Source organism: Gymnoscopelus braueri, assembly GCF_963280865.1.
Source record: "Gymnoscopelus braueri genome assembly, chromosome: 4".
Classification (NCBI taxonomy): Eukaryota; Metazoa; Chordata; class Actinopteri; order Myctophiformes; family Myctophidae; genus Gymnoscopelus; species Gymnoscopelus braueri.
Genome location: NC_137605.1, coordinates 16691043 through 16710766, shown reverse-complemented (window position 1 = coordinate 16710766; position 19724 = coordinate 16691043). Strand labels below are relative to the sequence as shown.

Here is a 19724-nt window from a genome sequence, read left to right as displayed (position 1 = left end):
GACACAGAGAGAGAGAGACAGACACACACACACACACACACACACACACACACACACACACACACACACACACACACACACACACACACACACACACACACACACACACACACACACACACACACACACACACACACACACACACACACACACACACACACACACAGACACAGAGAGAGAGAGAGAGAGAGCCCAGCCCAGCCCAGCCCAGCCTAGAGCTCCCTTCAGACTGTCTGCCCGTCTACTCCCTGAGGAAATCAGTTTAACAGTCTTGGCGAGGCACGGCAGGGTGGTGGGAGGTGTGCTGGTGGAGGAACAGGGAAGAGATGGAAGGAGGGGCTGTTACTGCCTCTCTGGGCGAGAGGGGAATCTAATAAAGTAGAGTAACAGGGGGCACAGAGTTTTTTTTTAGGGGACAGAGAGATAAAGTGTACAGCATGCAGGCACTGCTATAGTGGAGCGTCTAGTACACCTGTAGGGAGACTTGAAAAGCTAGTGGTGGTAGAGTGACTAGTAGAGCTAGTGGAGTGACTATAACTGTAGAGAGACTAGTAGAGCTAGAGGAGTGACTAGAACTACAGAGAGACTAGTAGAGCTAGTGGAGTGACTAGAGCTGTAGAGAGACTAGTAGAGCTAGTGGAGTGACTAGAACTACAGAGAGACTAGTAGAGCTAGTGGAGTGACTAGAACCACAGAGAGACTAGTAGAGCTAGTGGAGTGACTAGAGCTGTAGAGAGACTAGTAGAGCTAGTGGAGTGACTAGAGCTGTAGAGAGACTAGTAGAGCTAGTGGAGTGACTAGAGCTGTAGAGAGACTAGTAGAGCTAGTGGAGTGACTACTAGAGCTACAGAGAGACTAGTAGAGCTATGGAGTTACTACTAGAGCTATGGAGTTACTACTAGAGTTATGGAGTTACTACTAGAGCTGTGGAATGACTAGTAGAGCGGTAGAGAAACTAGTGTAGCTGTGGAGTGTGTACAGAGTTGTAGAGACACTACTAGAGTGGTAGAGAGAATTGTAGAGCTGTAGAATCAGAAGCAACAGGTTTACAGGGGTAAAACAGTGGGTGAAATTAGTGTTATTGTTATATAAGAGAAAGGGACGAATAAGGGGGGGGCAAGGGGACGAGAGGGAGAGAGATCAATAAAAAAAGAAATTGCATTCGTAAGACAATAATTTGATGACCGGCTGAGTCTCCGGTAGAAGACTTAAAGTGTCCAGAAAAATCTCCATGAATTCAAGTCTTCATGGGGTGTGTAATTGATAGATCATAAGTAATTTTTTGGGTGAAATATTCCTTTAAGGTGCAAAGTGTCAGCGTGTGTCGACCGCATAGTCCACATAAGCCAGGTAACTGACACTGGTATAAGCCGCAGGTAGGTCCATTTAGGAAGAGCAAAAAAAAGTCACTTTCCCTGGTATAGGTAGAGAGACTAGCAGAGCTGCAGAGAGACTACTAGAGCTGTGTAGAGACTACTAGAGCGGTAGAGAGACTACTGCTATAGGGGTAGAGAGACTAGCAGAGCTGTATAGACACTGCTATGGGGTAGAGAGACCACTAGAGCGGTAGAAAGACTAGCAGAGCGGTAGAGAGACTACTAGAGCGGTAGAGAGACTAGGAGAGCTGTATAGACACTGCTATGGGGTAGAGAGACCACTAGAGCGGTAGAAAGACTAGCAGAGCGGTAGAGAGACTACTAGAGGGGTAGAGAGACTAGGAGAGCTGTATAGACACTGCTATGGGGTAGAGAGACTACTAGAGCGGTAGAGAGACTACTAGAGTAGAGCGGTAGAGAGACTGGCAGAGCTGTAGAGACACTGCTATGGGGTAGAGAGACTACTAGAGCGGTAGAGAGACTACTAGAGCGGTAGAGAGACTGGCAGAGCTGTAGAGACACTGCTATAGAGAGACTAGTAGAGCTGTAGCGAGACTTCTAGAGTGGTAGAGCCTATAGAGCTGTGGAGAGACTAGTAGAGCGATAGAGAGACTAGTAGATGTAGTAGAGGAGTGACCATTAAAAAGCTTGTGGAGTGATGGTGGGATGACGATGAGTTGTACTGGTGGAGTCAGTGTGTGAAATGAATATCAAGCAAGAACGTAGATCCTGTTAATGCACAGGCTGCTCTCAGCTGCACATGGTGAACCCATGCTGGGTTTAGGGTCTGGGGAGTGAGGGGGCGGCAAGACCCACGAACACGATTGCCAGGAAAGTTGCAGTATTGATTTATTATCCCATTAGAAAAACTCTGCACATAAGGTATTGCACATGACCATTGAAACGTGCCTGGCTTGCTTAACGGTAGCAAAATGCTGAAGCTGCAGCTATAGCTTGGACTGCAACTTTAACCACATGAACCCTGGCAACCCCTGTTCTGGGGTGAACGTTCGGTGACAATAGCTGATCTGCAAGCTTGTATCTATTTTCAGCAAAGAGATTTGGTGTAGAGGGAAAAAATGTACAGGTCAAGTAAACAGCCCTGGGGGTTCCCAGTCCTCTAAGTATATACAGTAGGGTTTAAATGTGCTCTTTCATGTGAAGGGAGGATTAATTCAAATGTTTTATTCAACATTCAAAACTGTGGTGACCCCAGGGTCTCAGCCATGTAGTACATGCACAACAGTATGCATAAAGCCACCACCTCTCTCTCTCTCTCTTTCTATCTCTCTCTCTCTCTCTCCATCATATGGCGTTGCAATACAGAAATGCATTATGATGGTATAAAAAACAATTGAACTGATCATTTAGTGCTTCGCTGCTGCGACTCCTCAGACTGGCTAAATCTTCCCTAAACTGCGGCGAGGCGCCAGCGGGGCCTCGGGTCCCCTGATAGCCCACTTGCTCCACTTTTAAGGGGAATAAAAGTGCCTCACCCTGACCTCATCGGGTTTGATTTACCCATCCTGAGGCGGGCGTGGTGGACTCCTTTCCCTTTTGTACCTGCTCCCCCGCTCTCTACCCGTCTCTCTTTCTTTTTCTCTCTATCTCTTTCTCTTCCTCCCTCCTCCCAGGGTTAATTGATATGAAGTCATCCTGGCCAGTGAGAAACCCGAGTGTGTTCTGAGGATGTGGCCCCGAGCGCTCGCAGGAACATCCGTCAGTGCCCCCGCCCCCGCCACCCCCCCCCCCCCTCCCCCCCATACTCATGTCAGAGAGGAAGCGTCCGTTAATAAATATCGTTAATGGGAGATCACCTGGTTCACCCTCCCCGAAAACCACGCATTGGGTGAGAAGGAGGAGGCGCTGGAGAACAGAGAGGGAAGGGAGCGGAGGGGTCAGGGAGCAAAGGTCGCGAGGGGAGACGATAGTTTCCCCTCTGGGCGAAAAACTGCCCGGATCAGGACGGCGGGTGTTTCTTTTCTTTCTTTTTTCTTTTTTTAACAATGGAAAATCAATAGGATTGTGCGCCAGCCTCAGTGCACTAATAGAACGAATAAACCGCAAGCACGAAATGCAGATGGTTTCAGATATTTATATACAGGGCTAGCGAGTTTATAGATTTTTCTTCCCTGTTGGATGATTTGAGTGTTCTTAACCACTTAAGCCCCATATACTTTGTTATACGTCGAATAGTGAAAATAGCCACCGGATCTACGCAACGTGATTCGACGCGCTGTGAGCTTGTAGATCTGCTATTTTCGGTATGTTTGAACATTTTGAAATAACAAAAATAAAAATTTTCATTTTTGAAAATGTCTGAATAATTTTTAAAGCGTTCAACTATAATTGTCGTCAATGCAGGTGACTCATCTTTTCTACAACCTGTAAACTTGTACTGGTGTTGTTCCCAGTATGTGAGCTGGTGGTACTGTGTTGTTCCCAGTCTGTGAGCTACAGGTGTTGTTCCCAATATGTGAGCTGGTGGTACTGTGTTGTTCCCAGTCTGTGAGCTGGTGGTACTGTGTTGTTCCCAGTCTGTGAGCTGGTGGTACTGTGTTGTTCCCAGTCTGTGAGCTGGTGGTACTGTGTTGTTCCTAGTCTGTGAGCTGGTGGTACAGGTGGTGTTCCCAGTCTGTGAGCTGGTGGTACTGTGTTGTTCCTAGTCTGTGAGCTGGTGGTACTGTGTTGTTCCCAGTCTGTGAGCTGGTGGTACTGTGTTGTTCCCAGTCTGTGAGCTGGTGGTACTGTGTTGTTCCCAGTCTCAGACAGACTGGATATATCCCCTGCGGTGCAGACGGTCGCACCACAGGACAGACAGACAGACAGACAGACAGACAGACAGACAGACAGACTCTCTGCCCATGGGCCACCACAACAGCACACACCTGCAACTCTCTAATGACTGTTTTCTGTGGCCTACAAGTTGCCGCTGGAGAAATGCACATGTGTGTGTATTATTTGTGTGTGCTCGTGTGTTTGTGTGTGTGTGTGTGTGTGTGTGTGTGTGTGTGTGTGTGTGTGTGTGTGTGTGTGTGTGTGTTATTAGAGGTTGATGCAGGTGGTGGTTAGGCCTTGGCGTTGAGCAGCCCAGTCTGGGGGGAAAGAAAGACACCCGGGTGTTAAAGAGGCATTAGTGCTCCTGATGAAGGTGTTTGGGGAATCACAGGCCGCTCGTCAGCGCGCCGTTCGACGTGCCCCAATTGCGTCACTGTGGTTCTGGACACGCAGACTTAAAGACGTTTTTGGCCCGAGCTCAGCTGAGCTGAGCTGAGTCGAGGTGTGTCGGTGCTACAGATGGGCTTGTAGTTTGTCCAGAGACCCTTAGCCTCAGGAATAAGCTCGTATCACGGTAAGAATTCCACTTTCTCTCTTTCTGTCTTTTATTGCCCTGTTAACACCCTGTCTTTAGTTGTGTAGCATGCTAACTATAGTTTGTGATGTCATATCGTTTGGATATGACTAGGGATTCATTTATCCAGTTAAACCCTGCTGTAAATAGTTTGGTGTCCCCCAGCGCTGTATACTTGGTCCGTTCCTTTTTCCCCTCTACACCAAATGTCTTTGACGGAAATAGCCAATTTTCAAGCTCACAACGCATCGTGTTGCGACCCATTGTGAGCTTGTAGATCAGCGATTCTTGCCATAGGTTCACCCCAGAATAGGGATGCCAGGGTTAATGTAGTTAATGAATCCTTTGTTCTTATGTTTATCCACTGTCTTCTTCCTTTCCTTCTCCGTTTTGATATCTACTGTTATTTTTCCTGTGTGGTTCAGCAGTAGGGCCTACAGTACACTCCGGTGTTGCATCACATTCAACTCAGTAATGTTTGTTGCTCTATCTTACATCTCTCCGTCTAGCCATGTGAAGCGACCGTGGCCCCTGTCTCTATTATACTGTACTAGGTTGTTTATGACTGTCAGTGTCGCGGGCCCTCTTCTTCGCCAGGGCCCCAGGCTCTCTGACCTGCCTCTGGGCTTTGACACACTGTGGGCTCCTCGTCTGAAGCAGGCTAATTCAATTAATAAACAGATAGTAGGGGGGCCCTGCCAGCTGGACGCCTCTCACAGACACTGATAAATGAGAAGCCGCTGTCCTGGGCTGGTGTTTGTGGTGTGTGTGTGTGTGCAGAGAGGAGAAACCATCTATCCCCTACCCCCCCAACCCCATAGCACCTCCTCTCTCTGCCCTCCTTGTCCTATTCCCCTGACGGCTGGTTGGCAGGAAGCCAGCGAGCTCTAGCCTCAGCCACCATCACCCCCCCCCCCTCTACCCTGGACGTCTTACCCATACTAGGAGAACATTAGTGAGTGTGTGTGTGTGTGTGTGTGTGTGTGTGTGGGGGGGGGGGGGGTGCTGACTGGCAAAGCAGAGAGCACCACAGACAGACGGACGGACGGAGGTAGACGGGGGGGGGGGGGAAGGCGGCGCATTCCTCCGGCCTCTCGCTGTGCTTTGTGGGAACGTTGGGGAGATTTCCTGCTGTGATTGAGTGGCGGGAGATAAGCACACAGCTGTAGGAACCTGATTGGCTTTCTCTATCAGAGGAGGGAGGGGCCCCCATGGCCCGGTGTTGACTGACACGCTGTAGGCTGAAGGGAAGGTGTTTGTCTGTGGGGCTGTCTGTCTGTCTGTCAGCCTCGCATGTCGTCCTATAGGCACACATGGAGGATGGCACTTGTCAGCACCGCTGAATATTGCTTGGATATCCTGGGAATGAACTTGCAGGGTTAGGGTTAGTAGCATGTTTATATTTTAACCACTTATAGCCTGGTGTCACTATTTTGGACATGTCAATGTATGTCAAATATTGCTATTAGCTTATAGATTGCCTATTTTTTACATTTGTCGTACAACAAAGTATACAGGGCTTAAGTTGTTCAAATGTTTCTATTATCGTGGTTCATGGTATTCTGGTCCAAACTGACAGATACACAAGCATTACAGTATGCACGCAGACATGAAAATATGATTTACAACTAACAAACACACACACACACGCACACACACGCACACACGCACACACACACACACACGCACGCACGCACGCACACACACACACACACACACACACACACACACACACACACACACACACACACACACACACACACACACACACACACACACACACACACACACACACACACACACACACACACACACACACACACACACACCACACACACACACACACACATACACACACCAGACAACATGCGGAAATAATGGTCTTTTAATATGATTTTGCAATCTTGCATAACACCGGGGCAGTATTCTAAACATAGATACTGTATTAGCCATGTATACACACTGCAAATACAATACATACATACTGTACAAGACAAAAGACCTATTTAGAAAGACACTAACACCAGACAGATACACGCGCCTTGACTACTTAAGTCCTATTTTATATATTGTTGATTCAAGCTTACAATGTTGTAGATCAGCTACTTTTTTTTTTTTTTTGGAAAGCGTCTCACAAGTTCACGGTGTGAAAACTTGTGTGTGGAGTCCTCCTCGCTGTGCCTTCATTTAACACCACTGATGTGGACAGCTGCAGCTTGGAGGCAGGCAGTTGTCTGCGTCCTCTGTGGTATGTTAACCCCTCCACTCACAGGTCACAGAGGACACCCACTGAGATGTGCTACTGAGGCCGTGGGTAGAGGATTTCCAAGGTTAAAAGAGTGCGTATGACTAGACCAGATAGTTGAAGTACAAACGGTAAGGGTGACAGGGTGGTGTTGAACTGTTTATCAACATAGCGGGCAAGAGGAGTGTAATTTGGTTGCATTCTTCTCACCTGGGGAAACGAGAACGTTTCCGACTCCTGACTCGAGTGTCTGTGTCTGGTATACCTGATGCAGTAGTCACACCGTGTGTACGGTATTCCCTAAGAGAGGCAGAAACTCCTTGCTGTCAAAACAGGCTCGACAGGGCGATGGTTTCGACCCTGCTGGTTTCACGCTCAGCGTATCAGTAGATACAGGCTCCTCTATAAATGGAAGTACTAGTGAAGACAAATGGCCTATTGGACTTAAAAGCATTTCGGATATCAAATAGCTTTTAGTGCGTGTTGTTTTTTCTTTAACTTTCACATTTCTTTAATGATCCAGCGGAGCGTGGCTCATCCGTCATGGTAGACAGCTCCTCTCTGAAGGAGGCTGGGAGAGAGGAGAGGAGAGGAGCGGAGGAGAGGATAAAAGGGAAGAGAGCAGGGAAGGAGAGAGGGGGAAGGAGAGAGGAGAGCGAGGCTGATGTGCCGTGCTCTGGTCTCAGCGTAGCGTTGTGATCCAGGCCAGCTGGCTGCTGTTCCCTATGGGAATCATGAATGTGAAGGTTGTTAAAAGATATGGAGCCCAGGACTTGGCCCCCGGGCCGACTGACAGCAGCTGGGGAGGGGATGGGGGGAGCTCCGAGATGAGATAGCTAATAGAATAGAATAGAAACTTTATTGGCCACGCGTGTGGAAATTTCCCTTTGTCTTCACAGCGTCAGATTTTAAAAAACGATAACTAAGAGACAATAAATAAGCTATCAAACACCACCAAGGACATACAGTAATAACAGAACATCACTGAGAAGGACGGTGGAAAACTACACATGTGAAATGAATGAATTGAATGTGTTTCTTCCAGTGGTGCTGTTGGGTCTCTCTTCACGACCGCCATCTAATTATAAAATGACCAGAAATCGCACCTCAAAACCACAGCGCACCTACGGGAATAAAATCATAAAATCATAACGCGCATCTGCGAATCAGAATAATGCATTTACACAATGATAGTCTTGGTTTTATTCGCGTACACGCTTCTTACTAAACAATCCTGACTTTGCATTAATCATCCCAGCATAAGTCATCCTGGCCGATTCAGCACTCTCTCAAGAGCGCTATTCCTGAAGCTTGTCACAGGACGCGCCGAATAGCACTCTTGAGAGGTGAAATGTCAGGTGAAATGAAAAGGGACAGACATGTCTTTTTTATGACATCTCAACGCAACAGATCGAAGTCCAAAGACAGATTCTGGCAGTTTGTGTGTTTGGATTATGACTTTTCCCTTTGGTTTTCCACTCCCGGGGTTGTCTTTAAGTCACGTCTAGAAGCGTAGACCCCTGAGGAGAGTTGGACGTGGTAAACACGTACAGTAAGAACACAAGCTCTCCTTGAGACAGCGTCTCTTTGCTCTGCCCTCCCCATGCTGTCTCAAGGTGTGCTTGTGTCTCGCTGCTCTCCCCTCCCTGGCTCGTCTTAAGTGGACCACACGTTCTAAAGCAACAAACTTTCCCGCTGCGTTGACAGGTGGGAGAGCAGCACTGAGGCTCTCACAGCCCGACGACTGGGCTCCTCTCCTGGGCACAGGTCCACGCAGACCTGCTGGAGAGACACACAGACACACACACACACACACACACACACACACACACACACACACACACACACACACACACACACACACACACACACACACACACACACACACACACACACACACACACACACACACACACACACACACACACACACAGGAGATATTCACCTGGCTGGAGCCACACTGTTCACCTGTTGTTGTTTTCTCTGTCTGGACTTTTCTCTGTCTGGACTTAATTATTTATATGATTTATGACCGTCATCATTATTAAAGGACCATGACAGTGCCAATGCATGTCATTGCATTCACAGTGACATTGATTTTATGTTAGTCGACATTTAACACGCTTAACAGTGTCTTTAAAACTTGCCTCAATAACAATGAATAATAAACCAAGCACAGTTTGTAAGTCGTGGATGTTTTAAGTTAATCTGTAAATCGATATTTTCGTCAGAGACAATTTGTGGCAAGACTTTTCAAATCAAATTGTGTGTAAAATTGATTAAAACTTGACAGAAATTAACCGCACAATGATATTTAGTGTGTTGGTTGACATATTTCAAGCAAGTTTCAAGTCTCTGCATGTTGATTTCCATACTGTACTGAAATTAACAGAATCCAATGGCTTCCTCAAAATGACATAAATCATGGAAAATGGTCTGCAGTAATTTAAAGTATACCTTAGTCAATTGGCTAAACATATTATTATTATTATTGACCCGTAAAGGTCATGAAGATGGTTTCCACAACGGGTGAATGATGTGTCCATTAATACGGACACATGTCCTTTCAAAGTGTCCTTGAGCAAGACGCTAACGACTCGCTCAAGTCGCCGTGGATAAGACTGTTGTCAAAATGTCGAAATATAAATGAGAACGGGAGAGAGGGGATGAGAGAAACTGAAAGGGAGAAAGAGAGAGGGGGTGGGTGGGGGGGGGGGGGTAGAGCTGTCACAATGAAGGAAGGGAGAGGCAGAAAAAGAATGAGTGGAGTGAAGGAGAGACAGAGGACATGCTAAGTGACTATGATCTGTTGTGTTGACATGTAGATTTATGGAGCCGTGCCTCTCCTGACAGTCAACACATCTGTCAGCACACTGATGGATGGAAAAAATGTACCAACCTGTGCCTCACCTTGTGAATGATGTTTCATTCCTAAAGATTGTTTTTAGGGCATTTCAACTTGATTGTACAGGACAGTGAAGGATAGCAGGGGGGGGGAAAGAGCGGGGCGACTCGCAATATGGGTCACAAACTGGATTCAAACCCTTTATGTAGTACTGTACTGTAGTTCTATGCAAACCGAGCGGTTGAGCCGCAAGGGAGCCCCCCAGTGGACGCTGCTAACAGCTGTAATACAGTGGTTCCCAAAGTGGGGTCCAGGGGTCCTTGAGGGGGTTCCAGGGAGTCCCCAGCAAAATGATTGATTGGAACCAAATGGACCCGGCCTGTTACTCAGAGAGTGTACAAATTATTTGCACACTCTCAGAGTTAAATTAACACTGATGGGACCCCAATCATACCGTGTTGGGGTCTCAGGGACACACATTTTAACAAATGGGATTCATGGCCTAATAGCGTATGTTTTGTCTCCACAGAGGCTGAAGGCCGCACTCGCGCACCACCCGGGCACCATCGCCAACGGCAACATGAACTCCATGGGTCACATGATGGAGATGATGTCGTCGCGACAGGAGCAGGGGTCCCACCATCACATGCACTCGCACCCGCACCAGCACCTACAGGCCCCGCCCCACGCCTACCAGCACCACGGGCACCACCCCCACCACGGCCAGACCCACGGCCAGAGCGGGCACCACCACCCACAGGGGCACAACCCGCACCACAACTCCCACAACCCCCACCTCCACCCGGGGCACCCGCACCAGACCTCACCGCACCACCACATGCACTCGGGTTCACAGGTGAGCCGTGGACACCTATGGCTTTCACACTTCTTACAGAATCACCTGAACGCAACTATTTAGGATACTGTAATCGCAATTATCTAGCAAAATTGACAGAATCTGAATGAAGTTCATCTGTTGAAGATTGTTCATAAATAATAGCGGAAATAGCAAATCTACAAGCTTGTAGAGCGACTATTCCCATGAATATATTTAGTTGTTTTGGCCATAGTACATTATTTATTTTCATTACTGGTACCAGCCATTGTCGGTCAGTAACTTATTTGTAATATACATTTATTGTAAGATTTATCATATCTTCCCTGTGCAACTTTTGTTTACAAAGCCTAATGTAAGTAAGCCTTGCCGAGCCATGAGGCCCATATGGTTAAGAGCCTATCTCCTGTTTCTGTAGCGTGAGGCAGCTTGACCCGGCCTCCCAGTCTCTATCTAACCACTGACCTGGTACAAAGCCTAAAAGGCAAACAGAAATATTTTTTTTTATTGTTCCAATGTTCAATGCCAAAAACACAATTAAATCATTGATCGCATGACAATTAATCGTCAACTAAAATGTCATGATCGTGACAGCCCTAGTATGGACACCTGCCATGAGAGTGGCTGTGTTCGGGTCTGACCAGCGCTGTGAAAATCCGCTGGCCAGGAGATCACACACTAATGGACCATGACTGGATCAAGGCGCTGCTTTAGAGGGCCCTATTGAGCAAACACGTTTTTTTGGAACAAACAGCTATTAGTGGTTACAGTGTAAAAGTAAGCTTAAATTATGTTTCACATTCACTGTAAAGCACAGGTCAAACACATTTTTTTCCTTCACTGCGGCCCCATGCTTGCCAAGTAGTTTCCTGGCAGCCTTTCACAAGGGTCATTTTATATTCCCTCTTTCTAGAGGTTGGTCAGCCACAGGTCAGAGTGAGAGGCAGGTGGTAGGTGGAAGGGGTCACAGAGATGCTGTAAAGTGTGCGTTATGAAGGATTCTCAGGACTGGCTGCTGGAAACTAATGCCCCCACGCCCTTCCACACTGCCAAGCTGCAGTTACGTGGTCGCAATGTGCTCCAGGTGTCTCAGACGGGCAAAAGGTTTACAAGAGCAAGTCACGATGACAGACAGACTGCCTTAGCTAAGTATCCGTGTAATGTATGAGCTATGAATATAGACAGAGCTTGTGTTGTTCTTTTTCTGTGTATGCAGAGACGTTGCCCCCGCAACGTAAAGGACATCAAGATCCGAATCCCCTTCGTCCTCACGTCGTCAGCGGCTGACATCCTCAGCGATGCCATACATATTAGATGAAGGACTCCCAAGTCATCGAGAAACGGGATTTATGCTCCAAACGTACCATTAAGACATTAAAACAACACTCGGGCTGTATACACAGCGGCCATCAAAGAGCCTTGTATTTTCCGTGGTCCTCATAAAAATGGTAATGATTGGAAGGCTGAAAACAGCTGACCTTGCCAAGTTTATGTCAAGATCAGTCAGTGGGCGCGCGTAGTTAGCGGCGGGCCCGTTTGACGGCGTCCACCGGTGTTAGTCTGAGTGGAAGTGGGCGGTGGAAAAAGCTCGCCTCTGCGACACCTCTTTAACAAGGCGGCTCGGCCAGTGAATCAGCCCAGTCAGTCAGGTTTCCAATCAGTCAGTCAGGCAGTCAGTCATTCCTGACGCCCCACGGAACGGGCCTTACAGGACGCGTGTCACGACCAGATGTTGTTTTTGGGGACGTTGCCAGACAGGGAATAGCCGCGGGAGGTAATATATAGGTGCATGTGTCGAGGGGGAGGGGCCGGGAGACGGTGCAGCGGTGACAGTAGACAGGTGGCTTGGCTGCCAGCCAGCAGGGCCCGTCTGAGTCGTGGCATGTCTAGTAAACAGTGTCAGACGTGCCGCGGTCCGTTCAGAGAAGCACTGTAGGAAACTGACCTTGATGTCCTCCTCTTCTACCTTGGGTTTCAGATGTCCCCTGCCGCCCAGCAGATGCAGCCCACGCAGACGCTGCAGTCTCCGCCGCCCAGTGGCGGCCGGCGGCGGCGGGTGGTCGACGAGGACCCGGACGAACGCCGACGGAAGTTCCTGGAGCGCAACCGGGCGGCGGCCACCAGGTGCCGCCAGAAGAGGAAAGTGTGGGTGGTCTCCCTGGAGAAGAAGGCAGAGGAACTCACCCAGACCAACATGCAGCTTCAGGTACAGCAGAACATGAGCGACCGCTATCTCCGCTGACGGGAAACCATGTCGTTTCCATCCCAAAACGGACGTTCGCTTTAATTTCATTGAACGAAAAGTCGTGAGAAAATTGAAGCGAGACAGGTGCAGGTGTTTCCGAAGTCTGCACAATGGCTTTGTTTTGATTCCGGAGGCATTTATGCTGTAGCATTTACATGAATGGCAGTTTGTACTGGCGGAACAAAGCGAGGCTTGATAGATGAACTATATCCTACTTTAGATTAGAATCTCGTCTGTTATCTCTCCCCTCTTGTGCAAAGTTGGCAGGCAGCTGTCATAAAACCTACTTGGAACAGGAATGTGCGTAGTGAGGTTCCTGTGAAAGTGAAATCACACAAGAGCTGTACTGTAGTCAGTTTATTTCCATGGCATTATAGCTACTTACCCGATGCTCTTATTCAGAGCAACTTAAAACAACACGGTAGAACAAGCTTCAATACCTAGATCAACAACATCAAAGCCAGGACAACAAAGCTCAAAGCCAAAGTGTGGTCTTACTGGATAGTGCGGCGACCACATAATTTGATTCCGGCTGGAGACATGTTATACAGCTTGTCTTCCTCGTCTCTGACCTTAAAGCAGCACTCGGTGTCAATCCTTTCATGTTTATCCGGCATTCGAACCCGCGACAAAATATCAAATCTTCTGTATAGCATTTTGACCCTTCATGCAATATCACTTGAGAACCAGTATTGGTCCTACCATGAGGACATGATCTAAATGTCTCAATAGAAGAGCAGGTAGACCAACTACAACCACTGCAGTTGTGTTAGTTATATTGTATTAATATACTCTACCACACAGATTGGCCCTGTGTTGCCACACTGTAAAATGAATACATGTAAATAAATAAAACAATTGCCTTTTCTTTTTAAATAAAGAACAAAATAAAATAAAGGACAGAATAAAGAGCCAAGAGAAGGGGGGCATCAATAATCATTAATTATATATTATATAGTTTGTATGTATTATTAATAAATATGTTCATTATAGTTATTAAAGTATAATAACTAGTGTGTGCTGCTGTGTTTCAGAATGAAGTGACCATGTTGAAGAACGAGGTGACCCAGCTCAAACAGCTCCTTATCACCCATAAGGACTGTCCTATCACCACTATGCAGAAAGAGTCCCAAGCTTACCTCAGTGAGTAGCTGTCACACATGCAGTACAAACACACAAACCTCTATACCCAAAACAGCTTCACCTGTGTGCCTTGTCCTCACATGACAGATGACACTGCTGTGAACGGGGCACTCTGGTGGCTGAGCCGGGGCGCTGCATCACTTTACCGCATGGGCTCAGCCCCAGCCACCATGCCAGTGGTCGTCTGAAACCCGCTCTGGTCTGTCGCTCGCCATCCCCTCCCTTTACAACGTTGCAGAGGCACTCGGTAGCTCTCTGGGACGAAGCCCCGGCTGATGGACAATCGGCAATCCGTTGCCTCTCAAATCCCCTCCTCACTCCCCCCCATGAACTGCTGAGGTCCCACAGTGTTCAGGTTCTCTGCAACCCTGTTGCCTCTTGACGTACGGCCCCCACGCCGCCCCGGACCACCCTGGACTTACTGTAAACCTCTGACTTGTTTAACGGCCGCGGGGGCGGCAGGCCTGGACTGTGAGAAGTCCGTCGCTAGTCTGAACCCCATCCCACTCCTCCCTATGAGCCCTGTTTTTCCATGGGAGTGTGTGTGTGTGGGGGTGGGGGGGGTGTACTGTACTGTACTGTACCACGGAGGACCGCCGACAGACGCTCTGCAGGAGAAAGACGTCAGAGTCCCGAGGCCGACGGCGTCCAAAGTCCCGGGGACGCCCCAGGATCCCACTGATTACTGGCCTGGGCACACAGCGCACAGCAGCAGCATGACATCAGAGCCCCGCCCCCCTTCTGATATGGATACGAGTGACATTTCCATGTAATTAAGGGCGAGAGGGCGGTGCCTCCCTGTGCGGCTTGGAGCGCAGGAAAAAGCAGGCTCACTCCCCTGGCTGAATGGGTCTTTTATAGCGACGCAGGGGAGGAGACTCTCAGGCGGGGCGGCGGGAGAGACTTTAACATTGATGGGTCCCTCCTGTGTACAGATGTCACTGCCAATGGGTCCCCGAGTCGTCAGGGATGTTTATGGAGTTTTTTATGATTCATCTTTTCTTTTCTTTTTTTTTCCTTTTTTCTACTTTATGCGTTATGCACTTAAGGGCTGTTGGGGGAAGACAGGTGAGGTGGTAGGACTGTAAATTCAGCGTTCTTAGACATGCGCTATAAAAGTCTGATCTATTATTATTATTAAATGTACGACCACACATTTTCTATAAGATGTTGAAAGTGTTTTTATATCATGTATATTTTTGTGTTTAATAAAGTCGTGTCTTAATGATAACAGGTTGTGTGTGTGTGTGTGTGTGTGTGTGTGTGTGTATGTGTGTTTAATTTTGTTAAAGGGTCTACACCATGAAAATCACTTTTTTCTTGTTTTTTTGTATTTTTTAGGGTCCCCAGTGTCTCTTGTACCCAAAAAATGTTTTTTTTTTAAATTCAGTCATTCCTTCTCATTTCATGGATTTCCAGAATGGGCGTGTCTGAACAGGCGATCTCAGAATGGAAATGTTTATGATGTCACAAACATTAATGATGGCAAACCCAATGTTAAATGAAAAGTGCCCGAATCGCTCCGAAACTTTTTCTACTAAGTCCCTAAGTGACTTCTAAGTGGGGGTCTACGAACAAATACTTCGGGCTCGGATTTTGGCTCCGCCCCCCGGAAGTGGGTGAAACAGGCACCTCAAACACTTGGTGGAATTGTTCAAAAATGTTCAAAGTGTTTTTTTTTTCGATTTTGTATTTTTCTTAGATGCTTCTTTTTATGCAGAATTTGTCCTTTTTTTTTTTTTTTTTTTAATATTTTTTTTAAATATTTTTTTTAATTAACAGACAGAATTGCTCAGTAGCCCCCCCCTGCACAAGAGGACGTTTTGGTATTGCAGCTGAAAGTGCTGTATAAGCCAGAGACAATTGACTTGGGATGAGTATATCTGAGTGATGATTTAGGCTCAAACCTTTTGAAAAAGGTTTGAGGGACATACACCATATGATATTAAATATCAAATATTTTTTTTAAATTCATGGTGTAGCTCCTTTAAGCCATGAGCAGTATGGGAAGAATTGAGGGTTCACACACACACACACACACACACACACACACACACACACACACACACACACACACACACACACACACACACACACACACACACACACACACACACACACACACACACACACACACACACACACACACACACACTAATCATAAAAACGGCCCTTTCTCTAGTGTGGACCAGAAACATATTCTGTCTTTTTTTGATTGTTTGATTTGTTTTTAATTCTTCTATCCTTCTATCCTAGTATTATTACCTGTTCACAAACACATGATCTTAACCATCATTCAGCTATAAGGGCTGCCAGAGCTGAGAGAATGGGTAGAGAGGCCGTCTGGGAGAATGAAGGTCCCCGGTTCACATGCCAGCCCTGGCTATGTGTCCAAGTGTATCTGAGCAAGACACTTTTTTAGCTTACATTTTTTATCCCACGATTTTGTAACCCATATTTTTTCCTGTAATCCTGGGCGCTACTCTCCCTCTGCCAGCCTAGGGAGAGCCCAAGCTGAAGCTCATGCCTTCTTCAATCCAATGAGGAGTAAGCAGGCCGCTTCTTATCACCCGACAGCCGACGGGGGAGTTTCCCCCGTTGGACGTAGCGCGTGGAAGGAACACGTTATTCCAACCAGTTCCTTTCCCCTCCATCAGGCGCCCTGGCTGACCAGGGGGAGGCAGTATAGTGACCAGGATTACTGCATGTTTTTGTGAGGGTACCTACCCTAGGAGACACGGGGAGAACATGCAAACTCCACACAGAGTAAGACACTTAACCGCTAACTGCCCCGAGCACTCATCATGACCATTTGAGCAGCCATGAACTGGGTGAAGCTGAAACTGAATTTCCCGCGCGGGATTCCCACCCCCCCCCCCCCCCCACACACACACACACACACACACACATACACACACACACGCGCACGCGCACACACACACACACACACACACACACACACGCACACGCACACGCACACGCACACGCACACGCACACGCACACGCACACACACGCGCACGCACACACACGCACACACACACACACAGGTCCTCCATCCTCACTGAAGTGTCTGCTGTCCCGTTCCTCCCCACAGGTCCAGAGAGCAGTCCGGCGGGCAGTCCGAACCCAGCAGCGTGCTCCCAGCAGCAAGTCATTCAGCACAACACCATCACCACCTCCACCACCACAGTAGGGGGCAGCAACGTCCACGGACAGTCCAACCACCGCACAGACATTAACCCCATCCACTAAAGAGAGCAGAGAGAGAGAGAGAGAGACTAAAAGAAGTGGTTCTCAAAACTTTGCTTCATTTCAAGGAACCCCGTAACTCTGAGAGCGTACAAATGGAAGCCAAATGGACCCTTTACGGGTCCATTTGGCTTCTATTTGTACACTCTCAGAGTTATAGACCCGTAAGGGTCCATTTGGAGCCCCTCACGGAACCCAAAGGACTAAAGCCTCAGCCCCCATAGGCCCTCTAAACCCCCCTCTCCACCTATCAGTACAGCCATACATGCTGCCTCCCGCATTCAGGACCACCCATCACCACCCCATCAAGACAAACCTCTCAAGCCCAGCAAGGCTCCTCTTTTTACAGTAGCAATGTATTTTTATAGAATCTTATTAACTCCTTAACATTCTCCCGTTTTCGTCAACGTGGTTGTCAGTATGTTTGTTTATTTTATATGTTTTCTTTTTTATTTGTACTTTATTAGCTTAAAGGGAGATTTGCAGAAAAACACAGCATTAATACAGTGAGATAATTGTATGGTTTGGTCGTTGCGTTGGAACTTATGGTACCAATTAAGCCGGGGCCGCGGTACGCACAGCGCCGCAAAGGGAAAGGGACTCGGATTGTGGGAGCGTCACCTCTGTGACGCCCCATCCCTCTTTGTGCAAATGATGTTTTAGAGAACGTGTCTGATCTGGAGTCACAGAATACTGTTAGATTCACAGACAAGTGTCTGTGTCTGTGTGTGATGTTACTGCCTTTCAGTTGCGTACCCAAACCAAGTCAAACTGTTGCCATGATAGTTTTTAAAGAAGTAGAGAAGCTGGTATTTTTCCTAGAAAGGCGTACGACTGTTAAACCTTGTCCCTACAATGGTGTTCAGAGTGTTTGGACTCACACTTGTGTGTGTGTGTGTGTGTGTGTGTGTGTGTGTGTGTGTGTGTGTGTGTGTGTGCGTGATACTGAAAATACCATTTTGTTCAAATTGAAGCAATACATCCCAGTATTGATCGTGCATGTGTGTGTGTGTATTTGTGTGTGCGCGTGTGCATGTGCGTGTGCCTGTGTCCGCCCTAAGATAAGATCAGTCTGGCCAAGCCAGTGGGTCTGGTCTCAAACGGGGACACACGCTCTTTTGTTCCGGCTTTGTCTAACTCTACACTGTGATACTAGTGAGGCAGCTCGGGAGTCCAGCCTCACTCCCTCCGCTCTCCAGGACCAATTTGAAGCTTTAAAAGAACGATGCCTCTTTTATGTGTGATAACTGTGTCTAAGGATCCACGTTTTGTTTGGATTCAGTGGCAAATTCCAAATGAATATAAATTCCCAGCATGTGTGTGTGTGTGTGTGTGTGTGTGTGTGTGTGTGTGTGTGTGTGTGTGTGTGCGTGTGCGTGTGCGTGTGCGTGTGCGTGTGCGTGTGCATGTGCGTGTGTGTGTGTGTGTGTGTGTGTGTGTGTGTGTCCGTGTCCATGCGTGTCCGTGTGTGTGTGTCTGTGCGTGTCCGTGCGTGCGTACGTGTATGTGTGTCTGCGTTTGTGTGGGTTTTGTTCTGCCTTCTGTCTCCCACAGTCAGGTTGAGTGAATGGAATCAGGAAGGGGAAGGGACTTAAAGTCTGTAAGGCTATGTTCACACTGGGAGCCCAAATCTGTTTTATTGGCCTATTCAGAATTGGAATCAAATTGGTTTTGATCAAGTCTGAACAGCAAAAAAACACATGGAAACTGATGTTTCTCAGCTTCACCTGTGTGAGCATTGTGAGCTTGTAGGTCAGCTATTTCCGTACAAGTATAGGTGGACGATGTCTGAATAAACCGAATCTGATCTCTTGCAAAAAGAACAGTGTGGACAGTCAGTCCTACAGATCGTATTTGGGGAACAAATCAGATTTGCAAGCAGTCTGAACAAAGCCAAAGAGTTGATTTGAAGTGTGAGTTTATTTTGTTTGTCTCTTTGACATGAACATTTTTGTCAGCATGAACAGGAATGAGGTTCTGAACCAACTGGCGTAGTGTTCCGCTCTTTCTAAAGAGGTGCAGATAATTGCCTAATGCTTTCCGAGTGTCACAACGTGCCTGAATCTCTCTTCGAAATCATTTGTTAGCAAACTATATGCAAAGCGACTGTCTATCTTTTTTTTAAATATAAATTATCGTGGGTTTTCCTTCAAGCGGTTCTGCCTTTAACTAATTGCTTTTCACTGACTCAGTGTAAGCAACAGTTTTTGTTTTGTTTTGTTACGTTATTAAACCGTTTGTGGCTTTGTCAGGGATTTCTGCTGCATGTAGAGGTTGAAAACCAGTTGACTAAGGAGAGAAAATGTTCCTTTTTGCATCTGACCTCTGACCTTGTCATCAATGGTTCTCTCTCTCTCCCATATCTCTCTCTGCCTCTCTCGCTCTTTCTCTCTTTCCAATCAGCCTGGCCCATGCTGGTTACCTCCCTCTCTC

General features: G+C 47.4%; 1 protein-coding gene across 2 annotated transcripts in view; it reads left to right on the top strand.

The window, feature by feature from the left end:
• The window catches only part of creb5b (cAMP responsive element binding protein 5b), an 86074-nt gene extending 68713 nt beyond the window's left edge, over positions 1-17361 (top strand). For both annotated transcript variants that reach the window (XM_080427393.1, XM_080427392.1), the window contains exons 8-11: positions 10348-10674; positions 12632-12859; positions 13933-14041; positions 17137-17361. In XM_080427393.1, the coding sequence (XP_080283519.1) occupies positions 10348-10674; positions 12632-12859; positions 13933-14041; positions 17137-17294 (822 nt within the window). In that variant the 3' untranslated portion in view covers positions 17295-17361. The remainder of the gene's footprint in view (positions 1-10347; positions 10675-12631; positions 12860-13932; positions 14042-17136) is intronic.
• The last annotated feature ends 2363 nt before the right edge of the window (positions 17362-19724 follow it).